A 26,931-nucleotide genomic window follows, 5' to 3' on the forward strand; every position below is an offset into this window, starting at 1 on the left:
GCGCTTGTGAATTATCCTTCCATTTTTGCCTTGCCTCACTCATGAAGATAAATGTCACAATGGAACTTATTCATCAGCTGTTCGACATACACGGAATACCCCCTGTGTGGGCACTGATTATGCCTTTCATTGGATGAACTAGGGTTGACTGCCTCGCTACACGGTGAAGTCAGAAATGGTTTGCACTAGGTCATTCCCAATGAATGGAAGGAGAAGGCATAGTCTTGGTCTACACATAGTGTGTCCTGTTAATACCACACTGTATAATATGTTCAATATTTTAAACTTGCATTTTATTTTAAGGGTACCTGGCGGAGATTATGAAGGTTGTAAGTGGAGCCCAGCTGAGATGGCAGCAGCCAGTTTGTTAGTATAACATCTGCTTGCTTTTGATGCATATGTGGAATAATTGACTGTAGATTTCAGAGGTGTGTGATTACATTTTTATATTCCAATGTGAGAAATATGTTTTTATAGCCCAGATTTCTGGAACAGCTTCAAATTTCTAGGAACTGATCCTACTGTCATTTCACAGACAGAACTGCCGCTGAGGTAAATGAAAACTTTAAGTGTCAACTGATGGTGGAATTGAGCCCTTTGTGAGGTATAAATGTAGAATATAACAGAGCATTTGTATGTATCATTTGAATATAGCAGATAAGGTACAAAACCCAAAACACTCGAAGTTAAGTTCAAATATGAAATAGCTCTTGACACAGATCTGACAATAAAAACACAGCTGTTGACAACATACTGAAAAGAACACAATACTTGGTGAGAAAAATCTAAAATGTTGTCTTTGTATGTGGGAAACGAATTCAGTCATGGGACTTGGTTTCAGTCTGTGGCCACACTAAAAGGAGGGAGCAGTGCCTTCGGTTACTAAAGGCAGGGGCCTGTGTTTGCATGTGTATCTCATACAGCACTGAGAACACAGCTTCAAAGTCTGCTGGGGGCATCCATGCACTAGTGGAAAGAATGGGACTGTGAAGCTTGAGTCCACATCTGTCACTAGAGGTGGAAGCATCCTCAGCAGTTATATGATGAGTAACATCTAGGAACCTCATTCACAGACCAGGACCCCACTGAGGTAGGCACTGTACAAACAGAACAAACATGCCTTAGCTGTTTGCACAGGGCAAAAATCCAATAAAGAGCGCTTCACCAGGTTTTCATGTCGTTCAGAGGGTTACACCCAGGCTTTAATTAGCTGCAATAATTGTACCGTGCAAGGTTTAATCTGCTGAAGTCTGCAATGAAGCAGAAGCTGGAGGAACTGGCACTAGTAGGGATAATTTCATCTTAAATTAAATACAGGACTGGGGTTACGATGATTGTTTCTGACTCTGATATGGAGCTGCTGGGATACGTAGACACAGAGGTGAAAGTGGGCCGGTACGGCGTACTGGTAAGAACTGGCCCATACACAGCCGATGTTAAAGCACTGTTGTGGCAGCGCTTGAACATTGATCCCCCTTTTGCGCCCCCCCACCCCCCCGGGCCACCAACGGGGCGGGTAAAAGGGGCAGCTGCCCCGGGGCCCGGCAATTTAAGAGAGCCCAGGGTTCCCGGCCGCCGCTGCTGCCACGGCAGCGGCCGGAGCCTCAGGCGGCATGGGCTGGGCAGCATGGAAGGGCTGGCTGGGGGAGGCTGACCGCCCCAGCCCTGCTCCTTCTGCCCAAGGCCATGCCCCACCCCTTCTGGGGGCCCGGAGCAGGGCCCCCGTACCGATAAGTATTTTATCTTACTTTCACCCCTGCATAGACGTAAGTTCAGAGCTAATCCAACCCTGAAAGGTGTAATGTCATCCACCTCCACAACCCCAGGTTAGTTTTGCACAGCTTGGAAGAATAGTAGGTATTCTTAAATTGTGCTGAAGATGTTAGCACACGTGGGTTAAATATTAGCATGCTCTGGAGATGGGATTTACAGTATGAAGCAGGTTAAGAGAAAAGATAGCCAATGCATCAGCAGGATTCCAAATGACAATAGGCCATGTGCTCTCTAGACAGTATTTTGATTATCTGGAAGTATGCAAAAGTCCATCTTCAGCCCCAGGAAACTGTTTTTAAGCACTCAGAGGAGGCTAGGCTTATTTCACATACCACGTCCTGGGTAATAACATGAAAGGACTCCATGCTTGTAAAACTAAACTGGCTGTTTATTAAGAGAACTATTTACGGAGATGATGCAACCGCAGCTAGCATCACCTAGACTGACCTCCTGGTGCCTCCTGCAAATTCTTCCCGCCTGCAACCTATGCTCGTCCCTCCAAATTCCATGCAAGTTGCTACAAGACTAAAAGTTAATGGTGCTAGCCACTTTTCTTCCTAGAGACAATGACACATCTTGAGCAACAAATTCCAAGAGAGGGTTTGTAGAAACCTAAGTCAGACAACGTGGACGCAATCACCAATACTCAATAATAAGAAAGTGCCGGAGGCTGAGCTAAGAGTGGTGTTATGAGGCTTACTTGAAAGAAAGGAAAATGAAATTATTTACTGCATAGGTTTGATGCTGTGCCAGTCATATAAAAGTGGCCTTTACAAGGGATGTCTCTGAGTCAAACAAACAGTGAACTGGAGCATGACAGCTGGTTCAGGAATGAAATCCTGAGCTGGGAACTTAAAACAGCAGCTGTTTCACCCTACGAGCCAGCAGAGCCATGGCTAAGTGCTAAAAAAACCCAAGCCCTCTACCGTCTATTATGAATGCTCTTTAGTCTAAGAGTATGTCTACAGTGCAAAATAAAAACAAAAGGTGTGTTCTTAAGTCAGGTTAGCTAACCTGCATTCGCTAACGTGGGTTAAAATAGCATTTAAGACATAACAATTTGGCTGTTAACCCAGGTTAGCAGCTCAAGTTAAAGCCTATAGGGCAGACGGGGGTTGAACACACATTTTCGTGCAGCATAGACATACCCTAAGTTACATGAAGCTACAGACGATCTGGATGAACATCTTATATCAGAAGGGTCGGAAGAATCCTAGGACTGGAGAGAAAGGAATGATAAATTGGGAGGTGGGGAATAGGAGAAAAGTAGATGTAGGGTTTCGGGGACTAAGAGAAGCACTCAGACATCAGGGTGATGGGCATAATAGAGAAAAGGAGAACTCAATCAAAGCCATTATCTGGTTGATGAGATGAGTAATGCCACAGTTGCATACCCAGCCCACTCTGGCAGGGACATCATTGCTGAAAAGATGTGTGTACTGTATACGATCTGATACTGGGGCTCAGAAGCCAGTTACTGTCTATGTTTCAAGGCTACCCTCTGCAGAGGTATTAGCACCACAAAGGGAGCCCAGTTACTTAAAAGGTGGGTTGTTAAGCTCTGTCTGCCCTCATTTAGAACCTAATGCTGCCTGGTATTGCAAATGAACTCTGATTGTTTTCTCTCTAGGAGCTATTGATAGGACTGCAGTGATATTTCGGGTTGTTTTTTTTTTAAATATTTTAATGCGTCAGATTCTCTTTTGTAGCTAGAAAACATATTCTGTTAGCAGTAAATCATAGCAAGTTACAGATTACTAGGGTGCTGATGACATACCTCCACAGGTGGAAAGTAACTATTTTTTCTGTCTCAAGCTTTGCAATGCACCCAAGGTAGTGCACTCTTGTGTAAACCACAACATGCTTTAGTTCTTGTGTGTGCCTATAGTTGCCTGAAATAGGTCGCTTTGAGGATAGTGCAGAACAGGGTGATAAGGGAGCGGGTGGTCGCAGATCATGGGAGGAAATGTCCCAAGGGCCCAAGTGACTTAGGAGCGTAACTTCCAGTTTCAGAAGTGACTGAGGCTCCTAGGAACTTAAGTATGATTCAAAGTAAAAGTTTTCCAAAGTGCCTTAGGCCCAGATTTTTAAAGCTATTTAGGCATTGGTGAGTTCAGCATTGCAGTGCCTAGCAGATTTAGGAGCCTAAATGTTTCCCAAAGGATTTAGGCACTTGAGTCTAAATTCCATCAATGCCGAGCACAGCAATGTTTATATAGCTTCAAAAATCTGAGCCTAAGTGATTTATGCTCATAAGTCTTTTGGAAAAAAAAAAGTTACCCATGTTTCCAGAATGCCACTGTAGTTCAGTATGACGATATAGCAGATAATATAACAACAGTGGGGACATTTGTGAATTGCTAGGTCAAATCAGTCTTCTTTTTGTCTTTATAAAAGCATCTGCTTATTTCAAGCATGGCTGTAAAATTCCGCTAGACATTAACAAAAGAGAACTATTGGCACCCATGTCAACTGTGTTATACAACAACAAAATAGAAATGCCTAAACTCAGTTCAGAAAGGTTGAGCTACACCTTTGTGTACTGAGGGCCAAACTTCAAATCCAGTTGGGGTTACAGTCTGTGGTCTGCATTTAGCCACTAGCGGAGAGATTCCATGTCACAAAGCCACCAGAGTGTGGTATAAAATGATCACCGTTGATAACCTCTCCTCGGGAGGTACCAACGATAAATAAGGTGGCTTTGAATGAACTCTCTAGACAAGTTTGTACAGCAGCTACCTGCATTCTTTATATGCTAAGCAGGGTTACCAATCTGACTGTCAATCTCAGACACCAAAGTCCAGACCCTGAGTGGTCGTCAGTGGTCACAGCTCTGTTGAGCTAGGCTAATCTGCACCACCTCAGGATGATATGGCCCCACAGTCACCAATTAAAAAAAGAAAATGGGACATAGTGCCAATTCTGAAGACATTTTTGCATCAAGAAATCTGCCCCAGAAGCAATAAATAATGGATAACTGACCATCATAAAGCCACTACTGTGCATATGGCTTTGAAACATAACTTTGTGAAAGTTCATCTGCTCTTTCAAAAATATTTCTGCTTCACACAAGCTGGAGTTGAAAGAGAAGCGAAAGCATTAGCGAGAGTAAAGGAAATGCTTTACGTAAAGTAAGTGGAGAGGGAGAGCTAGCGCTATATTTTGGTTGGTTACTACCCAACAGTTGTATTTCAGCCATAGCTCTCACTGTTTCCAGGGCATATGCCAGGCTAAAATACAACTGTTGGGTAGTATCCACCCAAACATAGCAATCCTGATCACTATTGGGGTAAACTGGTACAGCTCTGTTGACTTCAGGGCAGCTATGCCAATTTACACTGGCTGAAAATCTGGCCCTGCTTTTTGAAGCCTGTTTCATATCTACATTTCCAGCCATTGAACCTTTCCTTCCAGGTTAATTCCTTCTAGCCAATACTATAATTTGGACCATTCCTTCTAGTCAGTGACATCCTTTGGATTGTGAAATCACAAGATATTGGATCAGAACCAAAAGAATCTCTATGCAAAAGAATAAATGGACACAAATTTGACATCAGGAATTATAACATTCAAAAACCAGTAGGAGAACACTTCAATCTCCCTGGACACTCAATAGCAGACTTAAAAGTGGCAATTCTTCAACAAAAAAACTTCAGAAATAGACTCCAAAGAGAAACTGCAGAACTGGAATTAATTTGCAAACTGGACACCCTCAAATTAGGCCTGAATAAAGACTGGGAGTGGATGGGTAACTACAAAAACTAATTTCCCCATGCAGATACTCACACCTTCTTGTCAACTGTTCAAAAATGGGCCACTTTGTTTACATTGGCCTCATTAGCACCACAAAAGTGATTTCCACCCCTTTTTGTCAACTGATGAGAATAGCCTACTTCAACCTCAATTGAATTGGCTCGTTAGCACTGACCCCCCTACTTGGTAAGGCATCTCCCATCTTTTCATATTCTGTGTATTTATACCTCCCTACTGTATGTTCCACTCCATGCAGGGGTGAAAATAAGTCGAGTGACTTACCGGTACACTGGGGCCAGCTCTGGCCCCCGGAAGGGGCGGGGCCTAGGGCAGAAGGGGTGGGGCTGAGGGGGTCAGAGCCAGCCCCAGTCCACCCTGTAAGGTAAGTGACCCGCTCCTTCTCTCCCTGCCCCACCGGGGTAGCAGCAGCAGCCCGGGGCTCCAGGGGCTATTTAAAGGGCCCGAGGCTCCCCTGCTTGTACTGCTCCAGTCCTTTAATTAGCTGCCGGAGCCCTGGGGAAGCGGTGGGGCTCCAGCGGCTATTTAAAGGACCAGGGTGGCAGAGGAAGCCAGAGCCCAGGCCCTTTAAATAGCCCCCAGAGCCCTGGGGTAGCGGGGGCTCCAGGGGCTATTTAAAGGGCCTGCAGCTCCCCTGCTTCTGCACCCCAGTCCTTTTAAATAGCTCCCGGAGCCCTGGAGTAGCAGCTGCGGGGCTCCGGCAACTATTTAAAGGGCCGGGGCAGTAGAAGCAGGGTAGCCCCAGGCCCTTTAAATAGCCGCCGGAGCCCCGCAGCTGCTACCCCAGGGTTCTAGCAGAGGGGGTCTGGAGGCAATTTAAAGGGCCTGGGGCTCCAGCCACCTGCTGGGAGCCCCAGGCCCTTTAAATTGCCCCCTGGGGAAGCTGGGCTACCCCAGTACGGTGCACTGGCTTCTTTCACCTCTGACTCCAGGCATCTGATGAAGTGGGTTTTAGTCCACAAAAGCCTATGCCCAAATAAATTTGTTAGCCTCTAAGGTGCCACAAGGACTCCTCATTGTTTTTGCTGATACAGACTAAGATGGCTACCACTCTAGGCACCCAAAAGGGAACTAGATTAGACAAATCTATAAATCTTTTAACTACATAAAATTTTCAACATGCCTATCTATCTAGGTACACATATGGCCCCTCTATAATGCTAGTATCCAAGTGCATCTGTATAAATAGTCAGCAAGCTCAGCTGCCACCATGACCAATCAGTTATTTATAGGTGTTTTCCTTACCAGTCAAGTTCTTCAGGCCAAGTTCCCTGAGTCCAAAATTACCATCCTTTCTGTAGTTAAGAAATATCTCCAAGGCATATCGGTCCTCGTAGAGTTTTGTCCCACGAATGATGCGTAGGTTCTCTAACGGGAGGTACTCAAACTGATTCAATGCTACCAGGACATATCCCGTGACTTCTCGGATAGACTGAAAGAGACAGAAGCAACATCCATGTTAGAAATATTTCCCTTTTAATTGATTAAATGTTTATGATTTCCACAGCGTTGGCCAACGCTACTACGCCACAACTGAGATTTCAGTTGCTCAGCTGAAAACAAATGATGTAAATAACTTGTAAAATAAATGTTTAAATATAGACACTGATGCTGGTTTGAACAGCAGAAATCAAGGGCCAGCACCTAATGTCAGTGACAAGGTGCTTTCTGAAACCTGCATTATTGTGTATGCATTCAAGTTTGATATTTTAAGGGGTACTTTCTTGTTGAAATATGTGGTGGTACATTTCATATCTGAGATTAGAATCTGGTTCTGCAGCTGTGTTGTCCCATAAATCCAGGTAGCACTGTGTACGTATCAGAAATGAGAGAACACACACGTGTCAGCACAAATAGCTTTTTGTATAGGAAAAGAAGCTATTTCTGGTATTGGCAGGTTAATGGGAGTGAATTTTGGCAGAAGAGATGGTTGGGACATCTGTGCATAGGAGAGGGAAAGGGACAAGAGAATTGGTTTGGAGGAGTTAAAGAAAACACCACAAGTTTGCACTTTTAACTAAGTGAGACCGATTTTTGAAATAAAATTAAACTTTTTTTTCCTGTTTGAAGTGTTCGAAATGGACCCATTTTATCTGGCTCCACCCCCCAATTTTTTAATCAAAAACATTGTCAAAACTGTTATCAAAATGAGTTACCAAACGTTTGGTTGACTGAAAACATGGCTTGAATCAAATGAAAAATGTTAATGACCACTTTGATCACATTTGAGAACATTTTGGTTTAAAAAATTTTTTTAAAAAGGCACAACTGCCCCAGCCCCCCCAAAGACAAAAAAGGTAGACCAATTAAATAGGCCGTTTGACCAAAAATCATCCCCAACTCTGTTCAAAACATTTCAACCAGTTCTAATTGGTCCCAGCTGGGCAAGCAGCTTTGAATGGGAGCATCTCTACACTTGCACAGAGCTCTGCAGACTTCAGCAGGGCTTCAAGTGGCACAGGGGTTCATCCGCGTGGAGTTACTTGCCGAATCCCTTTCACGTTGTCTGTCAGTTACTGTTTAGCTATCGTGGCAATTTAGACTCCAATCATGCAAAGACTTCTGCATAAGCTTAACTGTAAGTGATTGAAATCAAGGGGCTACTTACATGCTTGATGCTATGGATGTGCACATTTCTTTGCAAGATCAGAGTCTTAAACTGCACACAGTATTAGACAGTCCCTGCCTAAAACAATGCGCACACATACAATTCTGTTCAATGGGGCCAGTTCCTGAATAGAGCCTCCAGTCACTACCCTAATAAAAATGTGTGTTAATGATGATATGTATACAATCAAACATTTACCATTATAAAGAAAAGCAACATAGATTTGTGGGACTCGGATATTTTCAGTTCCCAATGTATCAAGAAGCAGTTGCCCTATTTTTATGCCCGATGGAGCACAAATGTTTTAATTAACTTTATAAAAATAATAAATATGTAATAGACAAGAGATGTAATGTTGGCTACCGGACTATCACATAAGGGTGGGTTATATGCTTTGCATATTCTGGCCTAATATTGTCCCATTAAAGTCAGATCCTTATATTGCAAGTGAAGTTATTAAAAAGGCTCTGGAGCAATTTCAAAATCTGTTCAGCATCCAAACAGATCACGGTGTCATCACAGGAATTTGATAACCCAATGAATTTCGCTATGTTGGGAGGTGTTTAAGCTTGGCAGAATTTTGATTTTTTTTTTAATTTCAATTGATATCATCAATGTTTATTTTTAAGCATTTTTCTATTTTTACGGATCTCAGTTTTCACAGCTGCATGACATTATGGGGAAGTCAATTATTTAATGACAGTAGACATTGAATTCAAAAAGTTAAAGCTTTATAAACCATTAAAACTGTCAACATCCCATGTCAAAATATACAGAGCAAAGATCCTTAAAGTGAGGAATTATTCCTGTTTATTGTTCATTCGCTAGTCCATTTGTAACAAGCCTAATTCAAAAGTCTAAATCCCTGGATTTTGACTCCAAGTTCACAGGGAGCATTTTTCTTTACCTGCCTATGTGTAAATATTTTTGTCATCAGTTTGTGTTTGTATGGTGAAATGGATGTTTGCCAACCTTTACCAATAGAGATCTAATCCTTCCAAGCCTATGTATAGTACAATAGCCCTATGCAGAGTTGTTTTATATCCTGGGACCCTAGCTTCATTATCATTAGAAGACTGATAGCTCAGTGGTCTGGGATAGCTCAGTGGTCTGAGCATTAGCCTGCTAAATCTAGGGTTGTGAGTTCAATCCTTGAGGGGGCCATTTAGAGATCTGGGGCAAAAAGTGGACCTGCTTTAAACAGGGGGTTGGACTAGGTGACCTCCTGAGGTCCCTTCCAACCCTGATATTCTATGAATTTCAAGATACATCTGGGTTTTCAATTTCAACAGGACAGTTCGGTTTACAAAATCTCAGAAGTTTATTTTGCTTCAAACAGAAATTTCCTGAAAAAACATGTCTCTCCCACCACTCATTTGCTTGTTTTTTTAAACTTAAAACAATACTAAAAATATACTTATGACTTCAGTTGCTCTGCTGATGCCCTAGGAATGTACTGAATGTTTAGATGCATTAGAGGGGCACTGTCAACTTGGAATCTAGTCAATTTTAAAAAAAAACAGACAAATTAAAAGCAGTTTCAAAAAATGAAAAGCTACACCTGACAATTTTTGAAGTTTATAACCAAATTTTCCTATTTTTAAAATATGTCTTCCTTGTTGCCATGTGAAAAGCCCACACAAACAACAGGTGTAAATTGACTGATGATCATTGTGATTTAGCAAGGCACTTAAGTTTTTCCAAATTTCAAAAAATTCAGAGGAGTTCCAAGGCTGGTGGAAAAATGGGGGAAGGGGAGCGCATTCACAATAACGCCACCCTGCCCCCCACCCCCCCATTTTTGGGCTGAAGTTCAAAATTCTCATGAACACTTTTGATGAAAAAAAAAAACACACCCAACATTCATACTGTTCACCAGCTCCATTAAAAATCATTTTTGCCCAGAAAACATTGCATCGTCTACATTTATTTTGGAGGTTCGAGGGATAGTTTCAAGCAGCCCCTTTTAGCTGGGGACTCAAGCGAGAGCAGGATCTGGTTCACAAACTGAATTGGGTTGGGAATGTATGGTGGGAGATGCCTTCCTCTCTAGTCCGACCACTGAATACAAGATATGCCAGTAAGCTTCCTTCCCTCACTGCCAGAGGATAGGGCTGGCCCTTGAGCTACGCATTTGTGTAGGAACTCCAAGAAAACGCTAAACAAATCAGTTATGCTAAGAGTTTTCATCTCCACTGTGAATTTCCTGGTTGTTGGTTCAATATAGACATACATAATAAGATATTATGGCAAGTGTCAATAGATGGCATCGTTACACACTAGGAAACAATATGGACGATTGTGTGAACAAATATTCAGTCTTGGGAAGATGTGCAGCTGTTAGTTCTGTTATGCACAAGGCTGTGTAGCAGGTGCTATGCCACCTGCAGGAGAGTTCGCTCTCTGCCTTGGTCTGTAATTGGAGTCAGAGTGCCCCTGAAACATGCTGAGATTCCTGAAAGAAGGGATTGTCTTGCATGCTGTTTGTAACTACCTCTGTTCCAGGACTGGTGTGTGTGTGACCACAACAAATTTAACGTAGAACATACCTCCAACCCATTCATAATGTGTCCTTTTCGATGTCATTGGGGAAACAGGTCACATTCAGTACCATTCCCACAATCTGTAAGCACACAGGGTAGAGTCTACACTGCAGCAAAACACCCATGCCCTTGCAGGATCCCAGAGCCTGGGCTCAAGCCCAAGCCTGAACATCTACACTGCAATTCTGCAGCCCGAGCCCCACAAGGCTGAGTCAGCTGACACAGGCCTGCTGCAGGTGTTTTATTGCAATGTAGACATACCCACTGAGACCTGGTTACAGATCAGCTACAAGATAGCAGGGCTGAAATATCTATTTCTCAACCTTCTGCCTTTTGAGAGCATGTGAGTGCATAACTCACTTAATTGGGCTATACATTCTTTCCCAGGATTTGGCCCTTATCACACTATTTGCCTAGCCAAAAAAAAAAAAAGAAAGAAAGATTAAAAAAAGGCAATGTTAAAGCAGTGCAATTTCCATTGTGCCTCATTTAGCATGGCTTTCATTTACTTCCTTATTAAACTTAGCCTTGCATATGTGCGGATTTTTGCAATTCTGCTGATTCACTGATGCTAGCTCTTCACACCCGTACTTCTTGACTGACGTTCAAAATGCACATTCAGACACCACCAGTTCAAAAGTCAGTATGGACACTATGCTCCAAAGATAAACTGTTTAGAAGTTCTGCTTTGGTGTTCAGAGTAGGGTTTCCAACTTTCTACTCCTCCAAAACTGAACACCCTTGCCCCACCCCCTGTCCAGCCCCTCCTCTGAGGCCCCACCCCTTCTCCAAGGCCCCGCCCCGGTCACTCCATACCCCCCCTCCCTCTGTCACTTGCTCTCTCCACCCTCAATCACTCGCTTATTTTCACCAGGCTGGCTCAGGGGTCTGGAGTGCGGGAGGGGTGAGGGCTCCGGCTGGAGGTGCAGCCACAAATGAGGAGTTCAGGATGCGGGAGGGGGCTCCGGACTGAGGCAGTGGGTTGGGATGAGGGAAGGAGTGAGGGCTCTGGCTGGGGGTGAGGGATTTGGGGTGCAGGAGTGGGCTCCAGCCTGCAGGGTGGAGCCGAGGGGTTTGGAGTACGGCATGGGGCTCTGGGCTAAGACAGGGGGTTGGGTGTGGGAATGGGTACGGCTCTGGAGTGGGGCCAGAAATGAGGAGTTCAGGGTGTGGGATGGGGCTCCAGGCTAGAGCCGAGGGGTTTGAAGTATGGGAGGGGGCTCTGGGCTGAGGCAGGCAGTTGGGGTGTGGGGGGGGTACGGCTCTGTGCTGGGAGTGAGGGTTCTGGGGTGGGGCCAGAAATGAGGGGTTCAGGGTGTGAGTGGGGGCTCCGGGCTGGGACGGGGGGATGAGGATTCCAGCTGGGAGTGCGCGCTCTGGTGTGGAGCTGGGGCTGAGGGAGTTGGGGTACAGGAGGGTGCTCTGGGCTGGAATCAAAGCGTTTGGAGGGCAGGAGGGGGATCAGGGCTGGGGCAGGGCAGGGAGTTGGAGTGTGGGGGTGTGTGAGGGCTCTGGCTGGGGGGTGTGGGCTTTGGGGAGAGGCTGGGGATGAGGGGTTTGGGGCAGGAGGGTGCTCCAGGCTGAGATCAAGGGGTTCAGAGGGAAGGGAGGGGATCAGGGCTGGGGCCGGGGGTTGGGGTGCAGGCGTGGGTCAGGGGTGCAAGCTCCAGGTGGCACTTACCTCCGGGGGCTCCCGGAAGCAGCAGCACGTCCCCTCTCTGGCTCCTACACGGAGGCGCAGCCAAGCGGCTCTGCGCACTGCCCTGTCCCCAGGCACTGCCCCCGCAGCTCCCATTAGCCAAGAACCACAGCCAATGGGAGCTACAGAGCTGGCGCTTGAGGTGGTGGCAGTGCGCAGAGCCCCCTTTTAGCAGTCATTGCACATGGTGCTCTAAACAGTGTGTGTGTGTGGGGGAGGGGTTACAGTTTTAGGGAACACACAATGCTTCTGAAAGGAACCAGTTTTACAGTACTTGTTAGTGAACTCCTTTATTTACACACTCAGTTGGTGTGGTATTTTTGGGTCGCGGTTGTGCCATTTACCCCTTTTTGGCTCGCCAGTGTTCTTCGGCAGTTCTGGAGAGATCACCTCTGGGTGCACCAGCAATCCTGGACCACGTCGGCTGACACCGCCAGCCAGGAGGCCAAGCGTTGCCAGTTTGGATGCAGTTCTCACCAGCCTGCTCAGAATCTGATCCAACTCTGACTGAAGTTGCTAGAAAGACTTCCATTGATTTCAGTGCAGATTCCTAGTTTTTAAGGTCAGAAGGGACCATGTCGTATGAATTTTGTACCATTCAAACCAAGACTAGGCGGAGCTCGAACCTCTCACTGCTTGCACACAAAGCTGACACTTTCCATAACTCCACCACCCTGCTGCACAAAAATCTTGGCTAGTCCAGTATCAGGACATAAGAACTGGAGCTGAATTTTGCTGGGCTATCTCCTTACTGTTCAGCTCTCTGTGTGGTCCCCATAATATAGAAAAGGAATGACTGAAGGAATTAAGGAATGACCTGAAGCAGGTGGTCTTTCTACATTCACTGCTTTCTGTTCAACACCAATCTGGTTCCCCACAGCTGCACACTGCTTCATATCCCTGTTCTCCTTTATGGGTGGGCTCCCTGGCTGGACTACATCTCCGATGGTGCACTGTAGTCATGGGACTCCCATGAAGCACCATGCCAGTTCAACCTCAGGGGTAAGCCCACTGGGGTCAAAGGGAATATGAGACACCTTGGCTATAACTGCTATGAAGCATTGCAGTAGCTGAGGCAGACACAGGTTACTATCAAAGTGACCCCAAACTAATTATTTTCCTGATTCAAAAACCTTTCCCCCCTGAAAAATTGGATTTTTCAGAAACTGTTTCCCAGCCAAAAAATAATTTTGATGGAAAATCCCTGGCCAGCTCTATTCATGGTTACTTCCCAACCATGAGGCATAATCTTCTTCATCAGTATCTGATGGGAGAGGAAACAGATTGATGTTACCCACAGTGGTGTTCATTCTGAAGTAAACACAACCTGGCAGCCCAATAACATGCATTCACGAGAAGTTGCCTCCCTATATCTGGGTGACTTTTTTTTTAAAGTATAGATTTTAATGAAAAGATCTGAAAACCCTCCTTCGTTGAGGGAGGAGGGATGATGTTCACACAACCATGACAACAGATGCTTGGGTGGTGAAAAGCAGATGGGAAGACTCTTCTGAGGAGACAAGAGTCAGAGGCGGCCGCTTCTCTGACTTGGCTTGTTAGGTTTTTGTTGTTTATTTTATTTATTTATTTTTAAAGGAGAAAGAGTGCGTGTTTCTAGGAGAAAAAAGCAGCAAACCTATTAGAACGTGGAAAGTTTAACTCTTTACAAGCTAGCTTTAAATGTTTGTCAAGGCAAAGGATAGGAGTCGGATATATTAACAGGAGACAAATATTCATCCCCCATTAATATTCAGTCTGTGAGACTTCAGTGTTCTCTGAACCATGAGTCCCAAATGATTGGTGTTTTCCTTCCACATACAAGCCAGCAGAAGGGAAAACTCATAGTGTATAATGCCAATTTACTTGTCAAGGCAGGAGTGTGTAGAGGGCAAGGCACAGCAAATATATGTAGGTCAGATCAGCAGGGAAGAGAAAAAGCTTCCACCCCCCACCCCCATCTTCTATTATTCCCTGGAAGTGTTCAGGAAAAAAGTATATTCATTTTACTCTCGCTCAGTGGATTACACCTTATACGCTCCGATTCTGCAGGTAAAGCACCTTCCTCAGGGCTCATATCAGGTACATTAATCCACATACCAATTTCCCATTGTCCTCAACCTTCTCTCTGCACACAATCTTTTTAAAGATGTAATATCACAAGCGTGTTCTTCAATGGCAATAAATCAGATGTTGAGATTAAAAGGAAACGATAAACAGAAATGTCTTAAAATTAGATTTTGTAAAACCAATCTTTTGCCAAACTAATAGACATCTGATGTCCATGATTTGTGCTTTAAATTCCAATAACGACTGGTTTTAAAGCAGTAAACGCACTCTGCATTGCTAACCACCCAGGCACAGCAGCAACGAGCATGCGAAAGTGACACTGGCTATAAACAAAAGCAAAATGAACGTTATTGATTTTCATTGGCCAAGATGAGAAGAATGCATAAAGGAAACAAACAGGCTGAAGTAGTGAAAATAAGTGAATAATAATAGTGACAATAAAGATTTCTAACACACAGTTCACATAATCACACCAGAGAACAAAACCTGCCATCTCAGAGAATCCCAATCCACCCCTGCTCCTTCCTCTTGCCCTCCGAGAGGAATAAATTATTACAACCATTGTCATGACACAGCTTAGTCCCAGCTGTACTCCTGGCTAAGTAAGCTGGCCAGCCTACAAAGTACGTTGTTCTCTTTATTAAGCCATGGAGAGCTTGCATTTACCGGGTCAGTTAGTTTTATTTAAACATTACTTGACACAAGAGCAGCCAGAGCCTGCGGTTCACTGCAGCCCTGCCGTCCAGAGCCCCACATTCCAAAATGGAGGATGATCCCTTGCTACCACCCCGTCACCTATACATAACAATCACCACTGCTCCGCTTGTTGGGTGTGCAAAGCCAGGATCTACCCACTTCCCGCCTCTCTCTGTCCTATCTCTGGGCATTGGCTCTCCGCAGGGAGCATCAAGTTCCTGTTTTTCCCAGGACTGGAGGGACTGAGCAGGTCAGTAAGAAGAACCTTACTGGTGACAATGTAAGCTCCTATCAGTGGGTATTCACCCACAACACAGAGCCACTGGCTATGCTCACTTGCTCAATAAGCAGTAGGGTCTACCAGAGGCAACCCTTACATCAGGTTGGAAAGCACTTGTATTGCTCACTAATGTTACAATGCTAAGGTAACGGGTACACAGTCTAGCTGTCTCAAATATGTGCAAAAAGTCTGGCTCATGTTCCATGGATAAATAGATATTTCAAGGGCCAAACCACACGTCTGCTATTTATTCGGTCTGGGGCGATATCTTTTGCGGAAAAGATTTGGTTTTCTAGCCTTCGCTGCAGACAGTCAGTAAACAAGCAAATGGAAGGATGAAACAAAAAACCACTCCAAAAATCTAATTATTGTAACTCTGGATCTTCTTCCTCTCTCTCTCTCTCTCTTTCCCTCCTCTCTTCCTCTTTATATTACATAAAAGTTAGTGGCTAGCAACCAACTTTTTGTTCTGTGTTTTCACAGCGCCTAATACTATGGAGTTCTGGTACATGACTAGGGCACTTAGGCACTACAGTAATAAATAATAATAATAAACTGTCTCCTCAGCTGGCAAATATGGTGAATGGTAAGGCAGCATTGGAGGCTGAAGACATGCAAATCCAACAAATGCAAGGTAACCTCTACATTATTTCCATCCTGATCAATTATGATTAAGACCCCGATTCAGCTAGGCTCTTCAAGCACGTAAATGCATCCCTATTCAGCAGGCATTTAAGCACTGCTGAACCTGCATGTTGCCAAATACCTATAAGGCCCCAAAGAATCTTTCTTCTAATTGGCTAAATATTACTGATGTCGATGAAAAGCACAGAGCACGTTAAAAAAACCTAAGTGGCTACTTATAGGTGTTGCAGGGAAGAAGATAAAGGAAGGCTTTTCACACAGACTATTGAACAGAGCCAACTTGCAGCTATTATCGGCCTCAGCCAGATTCAGACCAGTGATCTAGAGGTGGAAAGCTCTATATTCTCAATCCCCTAAAACATCCTGTCACCAGACTATTCTGATTCCAGGAGAGAGAAAGTAGTATTAGAAGCAGAACTTTACTGTCTCTCTGCCACCCTTGTATTTTACTCCTTAGCTGTAATTAAGGTGTCAGGATTTCTGGGTTTATTTTTCTCTGAAATTCATTTTTCATTTTATGCAGTTCTTCGAGGTGTGCATTTCATTTTTTACCAGCTTATAAAATAAAATTCAAATTAATTTCCAAAGATCTTTAGTGCAAATTTACCTCCTCCCAGTGACAATTTTCAGTTTGGAAAATGCACTCTGTTGTTTAACAGAGGGAAAACTATAAACTGCAACCTAGATTTTTCAGCACCTTCCATCTCTAGATCATCATCAGATAGATTTTATTGTGGAAGTGCTGAGAGATGCTTATCAGGATTGGGGTCATTCTGAATGACAGCTGTGGGTGAAATCCTGGCCCTATTGAATTCAGTGGTAGTTTTGCCACCTAGATGTATTGTTTAACTTCTCAGCAACACACTCTAGGATGTAATCTGACAGACAAGCTGAACAACCTAAAGAAATGGAATTACTAAAATCAATTATTTTCAATGCTTATTTTCAAGATGCCACACTGTGAAAACAAATTCAGGGGAATTCTATCAGTTAAAATCTAAAACCAGAAACTCTAATTGTAATTAATGCTAGCTGAGCACAAGTAGTTTGGAAAAGGAAAGTCAAAGTAAATTCTGTCAATGAGAAACAAGAGAGGAGGTTGTTACTTCAGATCTTTAATTGTTCGTTTGTTCTGACACAAAGGAAACCTAGTGAAATGGAGTAAAATAAGAGAAATTTTTGTCTTTGATTCAGAACAACAGATCAACAAACAATTAGGACAACTGATGTTTCACATAAACACTGTGGATTTTATTTTTTTAACATTCATTGAAAAAAGACAGACTAGTGGTAAAGGCACTTAAGCAAATTGTGTTCTGTTCCTGGCTCTGTCACACAGACTCTGTTTGACCTGGGACAAGTTACTTAATTTCTGGCCCTGATTCAGGAAAGCATGTAGGCCCAGATTTTTAAAAAGTATTTAGGTGCCTAATTCCCAGTGATTTTAATGAGAGTTCATCACCTAAATACCTTAAAAACTGGCCCTTAAGCCTTTGCTTAAAATTAAGCATGTGCTTTATTGAATTCAGGCATCTGTTCCCCATCTGTAAAACAGGGATAACAGCAACATTGTGTGAGGGTAAATGAATTGATGTTTGTGAGTTGCTGAGCTAGGATGATGATGTAGAGAACATTTTAGTTTAACAGACGTTTTGTACAAAATAAGCAAGCCCTGAAACTACTTTGATCTGCTGGAGGGAAAAAGATAGCCAGAAATATAAGGACAGGATTTGAAACACCATTCCAGGATAATTCTGCAATGAGACTTTTTTACTCTAATTCATAAACATAAAATATGTAAATAAATGGTATAATGGCTATAAGAACATAACAGCAGCCACATCGGGTCAGACCAATGGTCCATCTAGTCCAGCATCCTGTCTTCCAACAGTTGTCAATGCCAGGAGCTTCAGAGGAAATGAACAGAACAGGACAGTTACGGAGTGATACATTTTCTGTTGTTTGCTCCCAGATTCTGGCAGGTAGAGTCTTAGGACACCCAGAGCATGGGGTTTGTCCCTCACCATCTTGGCTAATAGCCATTGATGGACCTATTCTCCATGACTCAGTGTAGTCTCATGAGAAGGATCCCTGAAGAGGGACAGGGAAGGGGGGTGGGAGGGAGGGATGTAAAGTGGATAATGTAGCATAGTATTTTAACTTCCATGACCTACTTGTCTGTTGTAATCCACCACCAGGCCTGTTGGAAATGGGAAAGGCAGTCTTTAGAAGTGGGAAGGTGGGCAAAAGGTTGCAGCTTGCAAACTAGAGGTGAGAAGGAGTCGAGTCCTTGACCAACCTGTCAAAGTTGTTGTTTTGATGATGACTGGGTACTCACTGAAAGAGGGGGAGGAGCTCTCTTCCTCTGTAATTTTTGTCTCTTTCTAGTGGGTTCAGTGGCTCTGAAATCCAGAGAACTGCCAAATCTTCTATTGCTCATAGGAGCATATATACCCAGAGACCTCAGTGTGGCCCTGGCATTCTTCAGCATATGCGGAGGCTCATCCATAGCTCCTAAGAAGTGCTTTTGACCATCAATTCGGAGGTCTTCAACAGTATTCTGAACCTCTCTCAGGACAGCTAGAGCCACGACATCCCACACATGACAACCACTGTGGTGGTGGATCTAGTGGCAGTATTTGCAGCATCGAAGGACCCTTGGAGACAGGTTCTGGCTAATAACTGACCCTGTTTAATGATGGCCTGGAAGTACTCTCTATGCTCCTGTGGAAGATGTTCAATAAAGGTTCCAAACTTGATGTAATTCCTGAAGTCATATTTGGCCACAAACACCTGATAGTTTGCAATCCAAAATGTAGGGTCTCATATGGATATGCCTTTCAGCCCAAAAGGTCTAACCTCTTCTGGTCCTTATCATAAGGGGTAGACCTGGAGTAATGCTGTTTACCCCATCGTTTATGGCATCCAACCCCTCCTTCCCCCAGGAATTAGGTCGGGGTGAGAAAACAAACATTCTGAATCCTTGGGGAGAACATAATATTTCCTGTCTGCCCATTTACAAGTTGGCGGAATGGCACCTGGAGTTTGCCACAAAGTCTTTGATGGATCCTGGGGCGCTTCATTAATGGGTAACACAACCCAGGTGGGTGTTGCCAATTGCAGGATGTCTACGAGCTTGTGTTGTGAGTCTTTAATCTCCTCAAGAGGTATCAGCCACCCTCTTCACAAGGTCCTGGAATTGGCAAAAGTCATCAGCCATTGATGGTCATGGAGACATGATTGCATTGTCCAGAGACAAGAATAAAATGAATGTTTGTGGGGTGGCCTTTTTGTCTGCCCTGGTCTCCTGTTCTTCAAGGGACTCCTTGTGCTGGGAGCTTGGTGGAGGAGACTGTGAAACCCTAATTTCCGGGTGCAAATTGCAGCCAATACACCATGCAAGGATCCCAGTTTTGCCGTTGTCGAGGGGCCCATATCAGAGAGGGGGTGGTTGCCACCATCCCTGCTGTGGACAAGGATCCTTGTCAAAGCATGGGTTCCTGGAACGATGCAGAGGGGAATCCCATACTGATAGAGAGGAGACTGATTTAATGTCTCTCCTTCATCCTCTCCTAAATGTCTTCCAGTGGACAGACCCCAGGAAAAAAGAGTAGAGAATCATGTTGTACTGGGAAGCAAGGATAATTGCTGGGGTGTCACTACTGAGAATCATTCGGTACTCATAAGCTGTGTGAACTCCAGCTTGTCTAACACTAACAAGTCCCTGGAGTAGCAGAATTCCTGCAGTACCAAGTAGGTCGATACTGATGCAGCGGTTGAGGTGAACAGTAGTGTTGATCTGGAGCACACAAAAGTAGTATCTGAGCAACCAGTTTCCAGTTTTTCTCTAAGTATAGAGGAAATTATGGTAGGTCAGACACAGCTGTGTAGTAACTGTTGGCAAATATATTTTTTAAAATGATGCTTTAGCTATTCCATACATTATATAACCTGTATGATAATTGATAAACAAACTCCAATTTTCAAAGAAGCTTAAGAGAGATTCAATGGTATTTGGGTACCTAATTCCCTTAAATGCCTTTGTCAATCCATCCATAATTATGAGAAATACATAACTAATGCTGACTTTGTTTGTGGGAGAAAAGACTCAATTTACAGACAGTGTCTAAACACTGCCCCTCTCTCTCACACACATGAAATGTGTCTCAAAACAAATCCTATGTTGTCTTTTCCCAAGATGAATATTCTTCTTTTACTTCAACGTTGATGAAATTGTGATCTTAAGCCCTTCTGAGCATCAGTGGTTTCGCAGATATACAGTACAAGCTTCAATGGAAGCTCCCTCAAGTTCGAACACAGCGATGGATTTCAGGACACAGATCATGAAAAACAGTTTTTCTGAGGACGGATCCAGAAGCAAATGGTGCATCATCACAGGAGCTGCCTGTCAGTCACGGAAAACATAGTCCAACGAACTGAAGTTACAGCTTTAATTCAGATTTGTTAAGAAAAATGGCACCTTCGCTAGACTTCTAAAAAAAAACCCAAAATGAAACCAAAATAACTGCACTCAAGATAAATGAAGGGCTCAGCTGTGATTTTGCCATCAGCTGTGTGTTAGACTGCTCCAGAAAGAACCTGAAAACCACATTATGACTTATGACATTCAATACAGCAGTTAGAAATTCTGAAGCAAATGGTTCCTTATATCCATATGATCCTTGTAAATTGAAATACAAAACACTAATAACTTCAGCAACAGACTGATTGGCTTGAATGTAATTATGAATTTTTTTGCTGGAATTTAAAGTAGCAGTTAATTAATCTATCATTTAGTAAAGTCCCAGGAGATTTATATGTATACATATATAAACATACACAGAACTGCATAGTTTATGGAATGTTTCTTTGGGGTTGCTGATCCATGATTTTGTCTTTCAGATGGTAGATTTGGACTTTCTGTTGACACTTCTGTATGTGGACTTTTTTGGTAAAGTCAGCAGATATAGGATAATTTTTTTGCCAACCAGAGAAATCATGATCTGTACTCTTAAATAATAAATTAGGACCTAAAGATCAATTCTCAGATTATATATTGGGGAGATTTAAACACTCAGGCAATTGCCAACATGGAATCCAAGATGTGGCAGAACAATGTCAAACTGGCAGGGGGCAGCACTATAAATGATGTTTTGAGTGGTGGTTGTGACGCTGGCAGACCGGGTGCCAACTCTGTAGGCATCACCTGAGCACTGACAAATTCATAGCTGGAAACCAGATCAGCTCATCTATATATTAGTATTGTTCAAGATAGGTGTTAGACTTGTAAAAATGTGTTTAGTGTTTAGAGTCTATGCAATGTTTGTAAGTTGCTGCATGCATTAATCTCACTTGTAATGTCTGTATCCCAGGCTATAAGGTAATAAGAAAGTTTTGCTTTATAATGGTAAAAATGTCTGCTCTGAACTTGTGAATGTAGGCAGGAAGAGTGGTTCCCCTGGCCAATAAGAAGGACTATCAAAATTAAATGGCCCATTGTAGGACAAAAAACTTTGTCGATTGCCCCATCCATCCAAGAAGTAGTAATGTGCAGGAACACTTGACCTATCGGTTTGAACTCTGGGGAACGGACATATAAAGATGCTCACAAGAAGAAATGGTTCTCTCTTTGCTGTTTGGCCCCTTACAAGGGCTGGAGCTAAAATATCCCCAGGGTTAACCTGGATTAGAAGACATTCAGTGCTGCCAGATTATTACAACTCTGGCGTCTTTTGGCAGACTCATTCAAGGGTGCTGGAAAAGTTTTTTTAGTGGGGGGTGCAGAGAGCAATTGAATCAAACTGTAAACCCTGTATATGAGGGAAACCACTTCAAGCCAGAAGGTGTAGAAGCACTCCCCCGCATCCATAGTTCCAGCACCTATGAACTCATTTGTGCTTATATGTTGCCTGCTAACCTGTAAATAATTCTCTCATTTCTTTTTCCAATTAATAAATCGTTAGTTTACTATAGGATTGGCTAGGAGTGTTTTATGTGGTGCAAGCGCAAGGTATAAATTAATCTGGGGTAAATGACTGGGCTCTTGGGACTGGGAGCAATCTGAATATTTTGTGAGTGTGTGTGTGTGTGTGTGTGTGTGTGTACACGTGACCATTTCTCACTAAGTCTAGCTTGCCTGGGTTCTGTTACCGTGATCCAGAAATTTACATTTGTTACCAGGTTGGTGAAATCTAATTATAGAACACACAACTAGTTTGGGGTGTCTGCCCAGCTTTTTGACAGTCTGCCCTGAGGCTGGCACTCACGGTCGTGAACCACACCAGACAGTGTGACAATGGTGACTGAAAATCCTATTTGGAAATATCTGAATTGATTTGTTCAAAATTGATGGAAAATAGCAATGTCTATGGAGGTCAAAGTATAGCATTTGCTACAAGTCTTGCAAATAGATTTTTAAAGAAGAATTCAAGTGTTTTTTGCCATTTATTAACTCTGGATTTGAGATCTTACATTTTTCTTAGGGTCTTGAGGTTAATGAGTAGAGAAACACCAACTTAAGCAATACATTTGTGATTGTTTTACAAAAAGAGAAATTATACTGTAGCGCTAGGAGCTGAGTTGGGTTAGACTGACATCCGAGAGTCTCTACCAAATAATTCTTCCCCATTGCAATATCATGCAGCCACCACCTAAGCATCCCCTCTTGGCCAGAAGCTGCTTTATAGCCCCCTGCCTCAGTTTCCCCCACTCCTTCAGGGCACTCTAAGAACTCATAGTTCAAAAAGTAGTTCAACCAACCTCCACAAGGGATATTATTGATGTAGTCACCGGATACAGCTGGCCCTACAGGCCCCAGTTTTAGGTCAGTCTCTCGCTCCACCAGTAGTCCAAAAGAAAGAAACTCTTTAAAAATAGAACACAAACTTACACCATCTTCACCCCAGTTTCAGCTGGACGCATCTCTCTCCTCTCTGAGGATCTGTCTGTTTCCCAGTACCCCTTGTCTGGAGTTTGTCCCTTCTCACAGGCCTTTCCAGTCTCTCTCTCCTGCTTCTTGGACAGGGTCTCTCCCACCCCAGGCCTCTCTGCCTGGAGAGTTTTCCTCACTCTCTCCTGCTTCTTGCACTTTCCCCCTGCTGACACAGAGTCCTGCAGGAGACTACTTGCTCCCTGCAGTGCATCTGCAGACCTAGCTGCAGTTTTTGGGCTTCCCCCCTTCGCTGCAACTTCCTGCAATTTTTATCCTGGGATCACAAGATTCAACCTAGATGTGGCCCATCAGGTCTGGCTTAGTCCCAAGCTCCCCAGCCCATGGGGCAAGCCACTCTGTTACACCCAATTATACTGTTTCTCCCTTAGTATCCATGCCTAGGAAATATCTAACTTGTGGGCACATATAGAAATCCCATGAAGACCTATTAAATTTAATTCTGAGCTCTTCGAATTCAGTAGTGTCATGGCCTGCATGAACTCTCCAGTGTGTATCAGCTCCATCTTTGAAGCATCTTCCTGTCCTGGAAGAAACCTGTAGCACTTATATCTAGAAAGCCAGCGAGTATTTTGACATTATACCTCGATATCTGATTGCCCTTTAACATATTTTCAGAGTGATTCCCCATGAGAGTTTGTTGTATGATCTCCTGAGGGAGCAAAGTGTCTTAGCCATACATCATGTTAGAAAGACTAAAATGAGAGCAATAGATTGCTTCAGTGCTTTGCCGTGTAGTGCTGGTGTTCTGAGTTTCTGCAAAATGTGAGTACCGCTAGACACATCCCATTACAGCTGCCCCGTTACCGAATTTCCAGTTGGTGAAGTTAAAACCTCCTTTTTTTCTTACTGTCTTTGGGAATCTCAAAACGTTTCTTGATCTCAGTCCATACCAAAAAGGGCTGTATATTCCACTTCATACGTTTTTTACACCAAGTATGTAGAAATACTGGATCACGGACCTTAATATCAATGTATTCCATGTACAGATTTTTAAAGTGTGAAAAACAGATAAGACGGGAGGCTGCGTTTTGCTTAATGTCTGCATCCAAGGCATGTGTGCCTAACTTAGAGGCAGCACAGGTAGCAATGCCTCGATTTTTTTTAAAAAATAGCATCTTGGCAAAAACGGTTCAGTTGTTTCCAAGAACGAGGTTAGGGGAAAATACAACGTTTTGCCAACGATAAAACGACGGTTTTACAATTGTCTCATTTTGAAAGGCTGGTTCCTCCGTACTGTGGAGTAAGGACTTGAAATTTGGCAGGAGGGTTGTCCTAGCCTCAGGGATGTGCCTTTTGTCATCCCTGTGCAAAGCTGGCCAAGTTATAAGCCTCTGACAACACTCAACACACGGTTAGTAGAGACTTAGAATCTTGCAACAAAATTCTCAGGAGATTCTACCCACACTGTACACGCTCCAGCCCCTCACAGCTCCTATAGGCCAGTGAGACGGTGCATGTGCCATTCCAACAGAGTGACTGAGCATGCTCCAGCCGAAAGCCACAGGACCTGAGCAGGACTTTCCCTGCAACTGCTCCTCCTGGCAGCTAATATCCACTGTGGTACCAGGCATAGGAAACCAGAGCAGGTAGACTCTCTCTGCTGTGTTCTCAGTGCCCCCTCTACCAGCAGCCAGACAGCAAAGAGAAAGAGGCGTAAGCAGGGTCACTGAAATGCAGAGAGATGAGGAATGGGGCCGGGAGGGTTGCCATCCATCCAGGTTTCACCCGGGCAGACCGGGTTTTTCGCTTCTATGTCTAGGTGCCATTTAGGGTTGCCAGGTGTCCAGTTTTTGACTGGAAAGTCAAAACAGGTGGAGAAGGGGGCGTGTCCTTGGGGGAAGAGGTGGAGAAAGGGGTGGGGCTTTGAGGAAGAGGCAGAGCAGAGGTGGGGCCTCAGGGGTCTGGTTACCAGCAATTAGAAAAGTGACAACCCTAAAGGGGAGAGACAGGGAAAAGAAACCTGAGGGGAAGGGATTAGGAACAGGAGTTTGGGGACGTGCAGACCGGGATAGGAGCAAAGGCGTGCAGAAGATTATCATAATGCATACACACATGGGGAAAGGGGGGGACAAATCAGTCTGCACAAGAAGCTTAATTCTTGCGTTTCTTAATTTTTGAATGTTTTGCTTTACAACCTTAATGTTCTTTCACTGCCTTTTCTGGATATAATATGCTCTATATAATATTGCTTACTTAGGTACCTTACACAGGTAAAGTATTGGGAAAGCAATCTGTTGCCAAATGCGTAATTAGAGGAAATCTCCATATTTAATATTGTTCCTTAACACACTGAACTATGTCCAATACCCTGCTGAAGGCAGAATGACTAGATTGGTGATTGTCATAGTTAAAAATGGAACAAAGGTCCAATCATAAAACTTATCACAGAAATAACAGTAACTATACAGGAATAATCTGAGTGGTTCCCAGCTGAATGACAGTGGTAAAATAATATATCAAGCTAACAGATAGCCTCCCTTTCTAAAATGCCCCCATTTTCTTTCTAGGAAAGAATTTTTCAAGTGCTCTGAAATTTTCTTATTGTATTTAATATTAAATAAAATTAACCATGGCCAGATCCCATCTTGCACCAAAGCACCTCAGATTCTGAGAAGAGCTCCTCTGAGAGCCACTGGCATAGAATCACCAGTGGCCCCTATGGCAGTGAAGGAGAGGCATAAACGATTGACACACCTCCTTCCTATCCCACATGTGCCCAGTTCCATCCCAGACGCATCTCATCCACTGGGAGTGCGGGGACAGAGGGCAAAGACAAAGGGCCTCCACTGTGTATACTTTCATACAGCATAGAGTTCCCCTCCAGCAAGGAAAGTTTCTGTTTGGACTCTGCAGCCAAGTTGTGATCTTTTTGTGCCACCATGACTGGCCTTGACAATCTGGCTTGTAGTCAGGAGGACTATTTGGGATCATAAGAGGAGAAAAGGAGACTGAACGCGCAAGAGTCCATCTACATGAAAAGGTTATAAATGGCATTTCACAGAGCTTCCCCCTCCCCCTTTAATTAGTTCATACTCCAGACAATATAGAGAACCGACCTAAATCAGGATCATCAAAGGTTAGATTGTCATGAAATTATTACAGGAGATGCTCCCCATTAATTAACATATACTCTCTGAAGCTAAGCACACACTACATAACTAACAAGAAAATTAATTATTTAAATACCGTTGATTTAACAAATAGTATTGCCATTTTAATTACACACCGGCTTAATTTAACATTAAAAATGCCTTAAGACTTTCGCAGAGCTAAGTTTTTCTGCTGAAGTCTTATGAATTTCAGAGCTGCTTCAGTTTTTTTTTTTTTTTTTTTTTAGGTATATAAAGGTTTGCATTCCTTCAGGGTTGCTGGGTATAACAATCTTCAGGGACACCGGATATCTAAAACCCTGATCTTTCAGTAGCATCCTCGTTGGCTTACACGTTGCACTCTACTGCTGTGAGAGGGAAGAAAAATCCTGGATAAAATAGCAGCTTTTTCCTAGTTGAGCAAAAGACCTCTCATTCTCATAGCAGCCTGTCCTTAAAGTTATGTAAGCAGATAATTTCAGGGTAAGGGTGAGAGCCATCTCTTGCAGTCATTCTTGGCTCCGAAGGGCTTTATCTTGAACTTCTCTCCTTTACCTGTAGGATCCAGTCATCTTGGGATCGATTCAGAAAACAAACAAAAGAAATTAGGTCAGGGTTTTCTATTCCTACAGAAAGACCTAGAAAATGAACTTTAGATGACCAGCTTCTATATCAATATCTTTAGTTTGTCTTCTACAATAGGTGACTGTTTTCTAGATGCGGCAGATAGGTGTGTCCATTGATATACAAGCTGTTCCAGATACTTGGTTCAATTATTTTAATTTTGAAGGCCATCTAGTCTTAGCTG

The 26,931-nt window shown here is 43.5% G+C and overlaps 1 protein-coding gene across 4 annotated transcripts in view; it reads right to left on the bottom strand.

Moving 5' to 3' along the window:
* ERBB4 (erb-b2 receptor tyrosine kinase 4) overlaps positions 1-26,931 on the bottom strand; it is a 966,448-nt gene that overhangs the window by 419,630 nt on the left and 519,887 nt on the right. For all 4 annotated transcript variants that reach the window (XM_074968100.1, XM_074968101.1, XM_074968099.1 and 1 more), the window contains exon 3: positions 6,790-6,976. In XM_074968100.1, coding sequence (XP_074824201.1) covers positions 6,790-6,976 — 187 coding nt within the window. The remainder of the gene's footprint in view (positions 1-6,789; positions 6,977-26,931) is intronic.

This window comes from Natator depressus, chromosome 11, assembly GCF_965152275.1.
Source record: "Natator depressus isolate rNatDep1 chromosome 11, rNatDep2.hap1, whole genome shotgun sequence".
Classification (NCBI taxonomy): Eukaryota; Metazoa; Chordata; order Testudines; family Cheloniidae; genus Natator; species Natator depressus.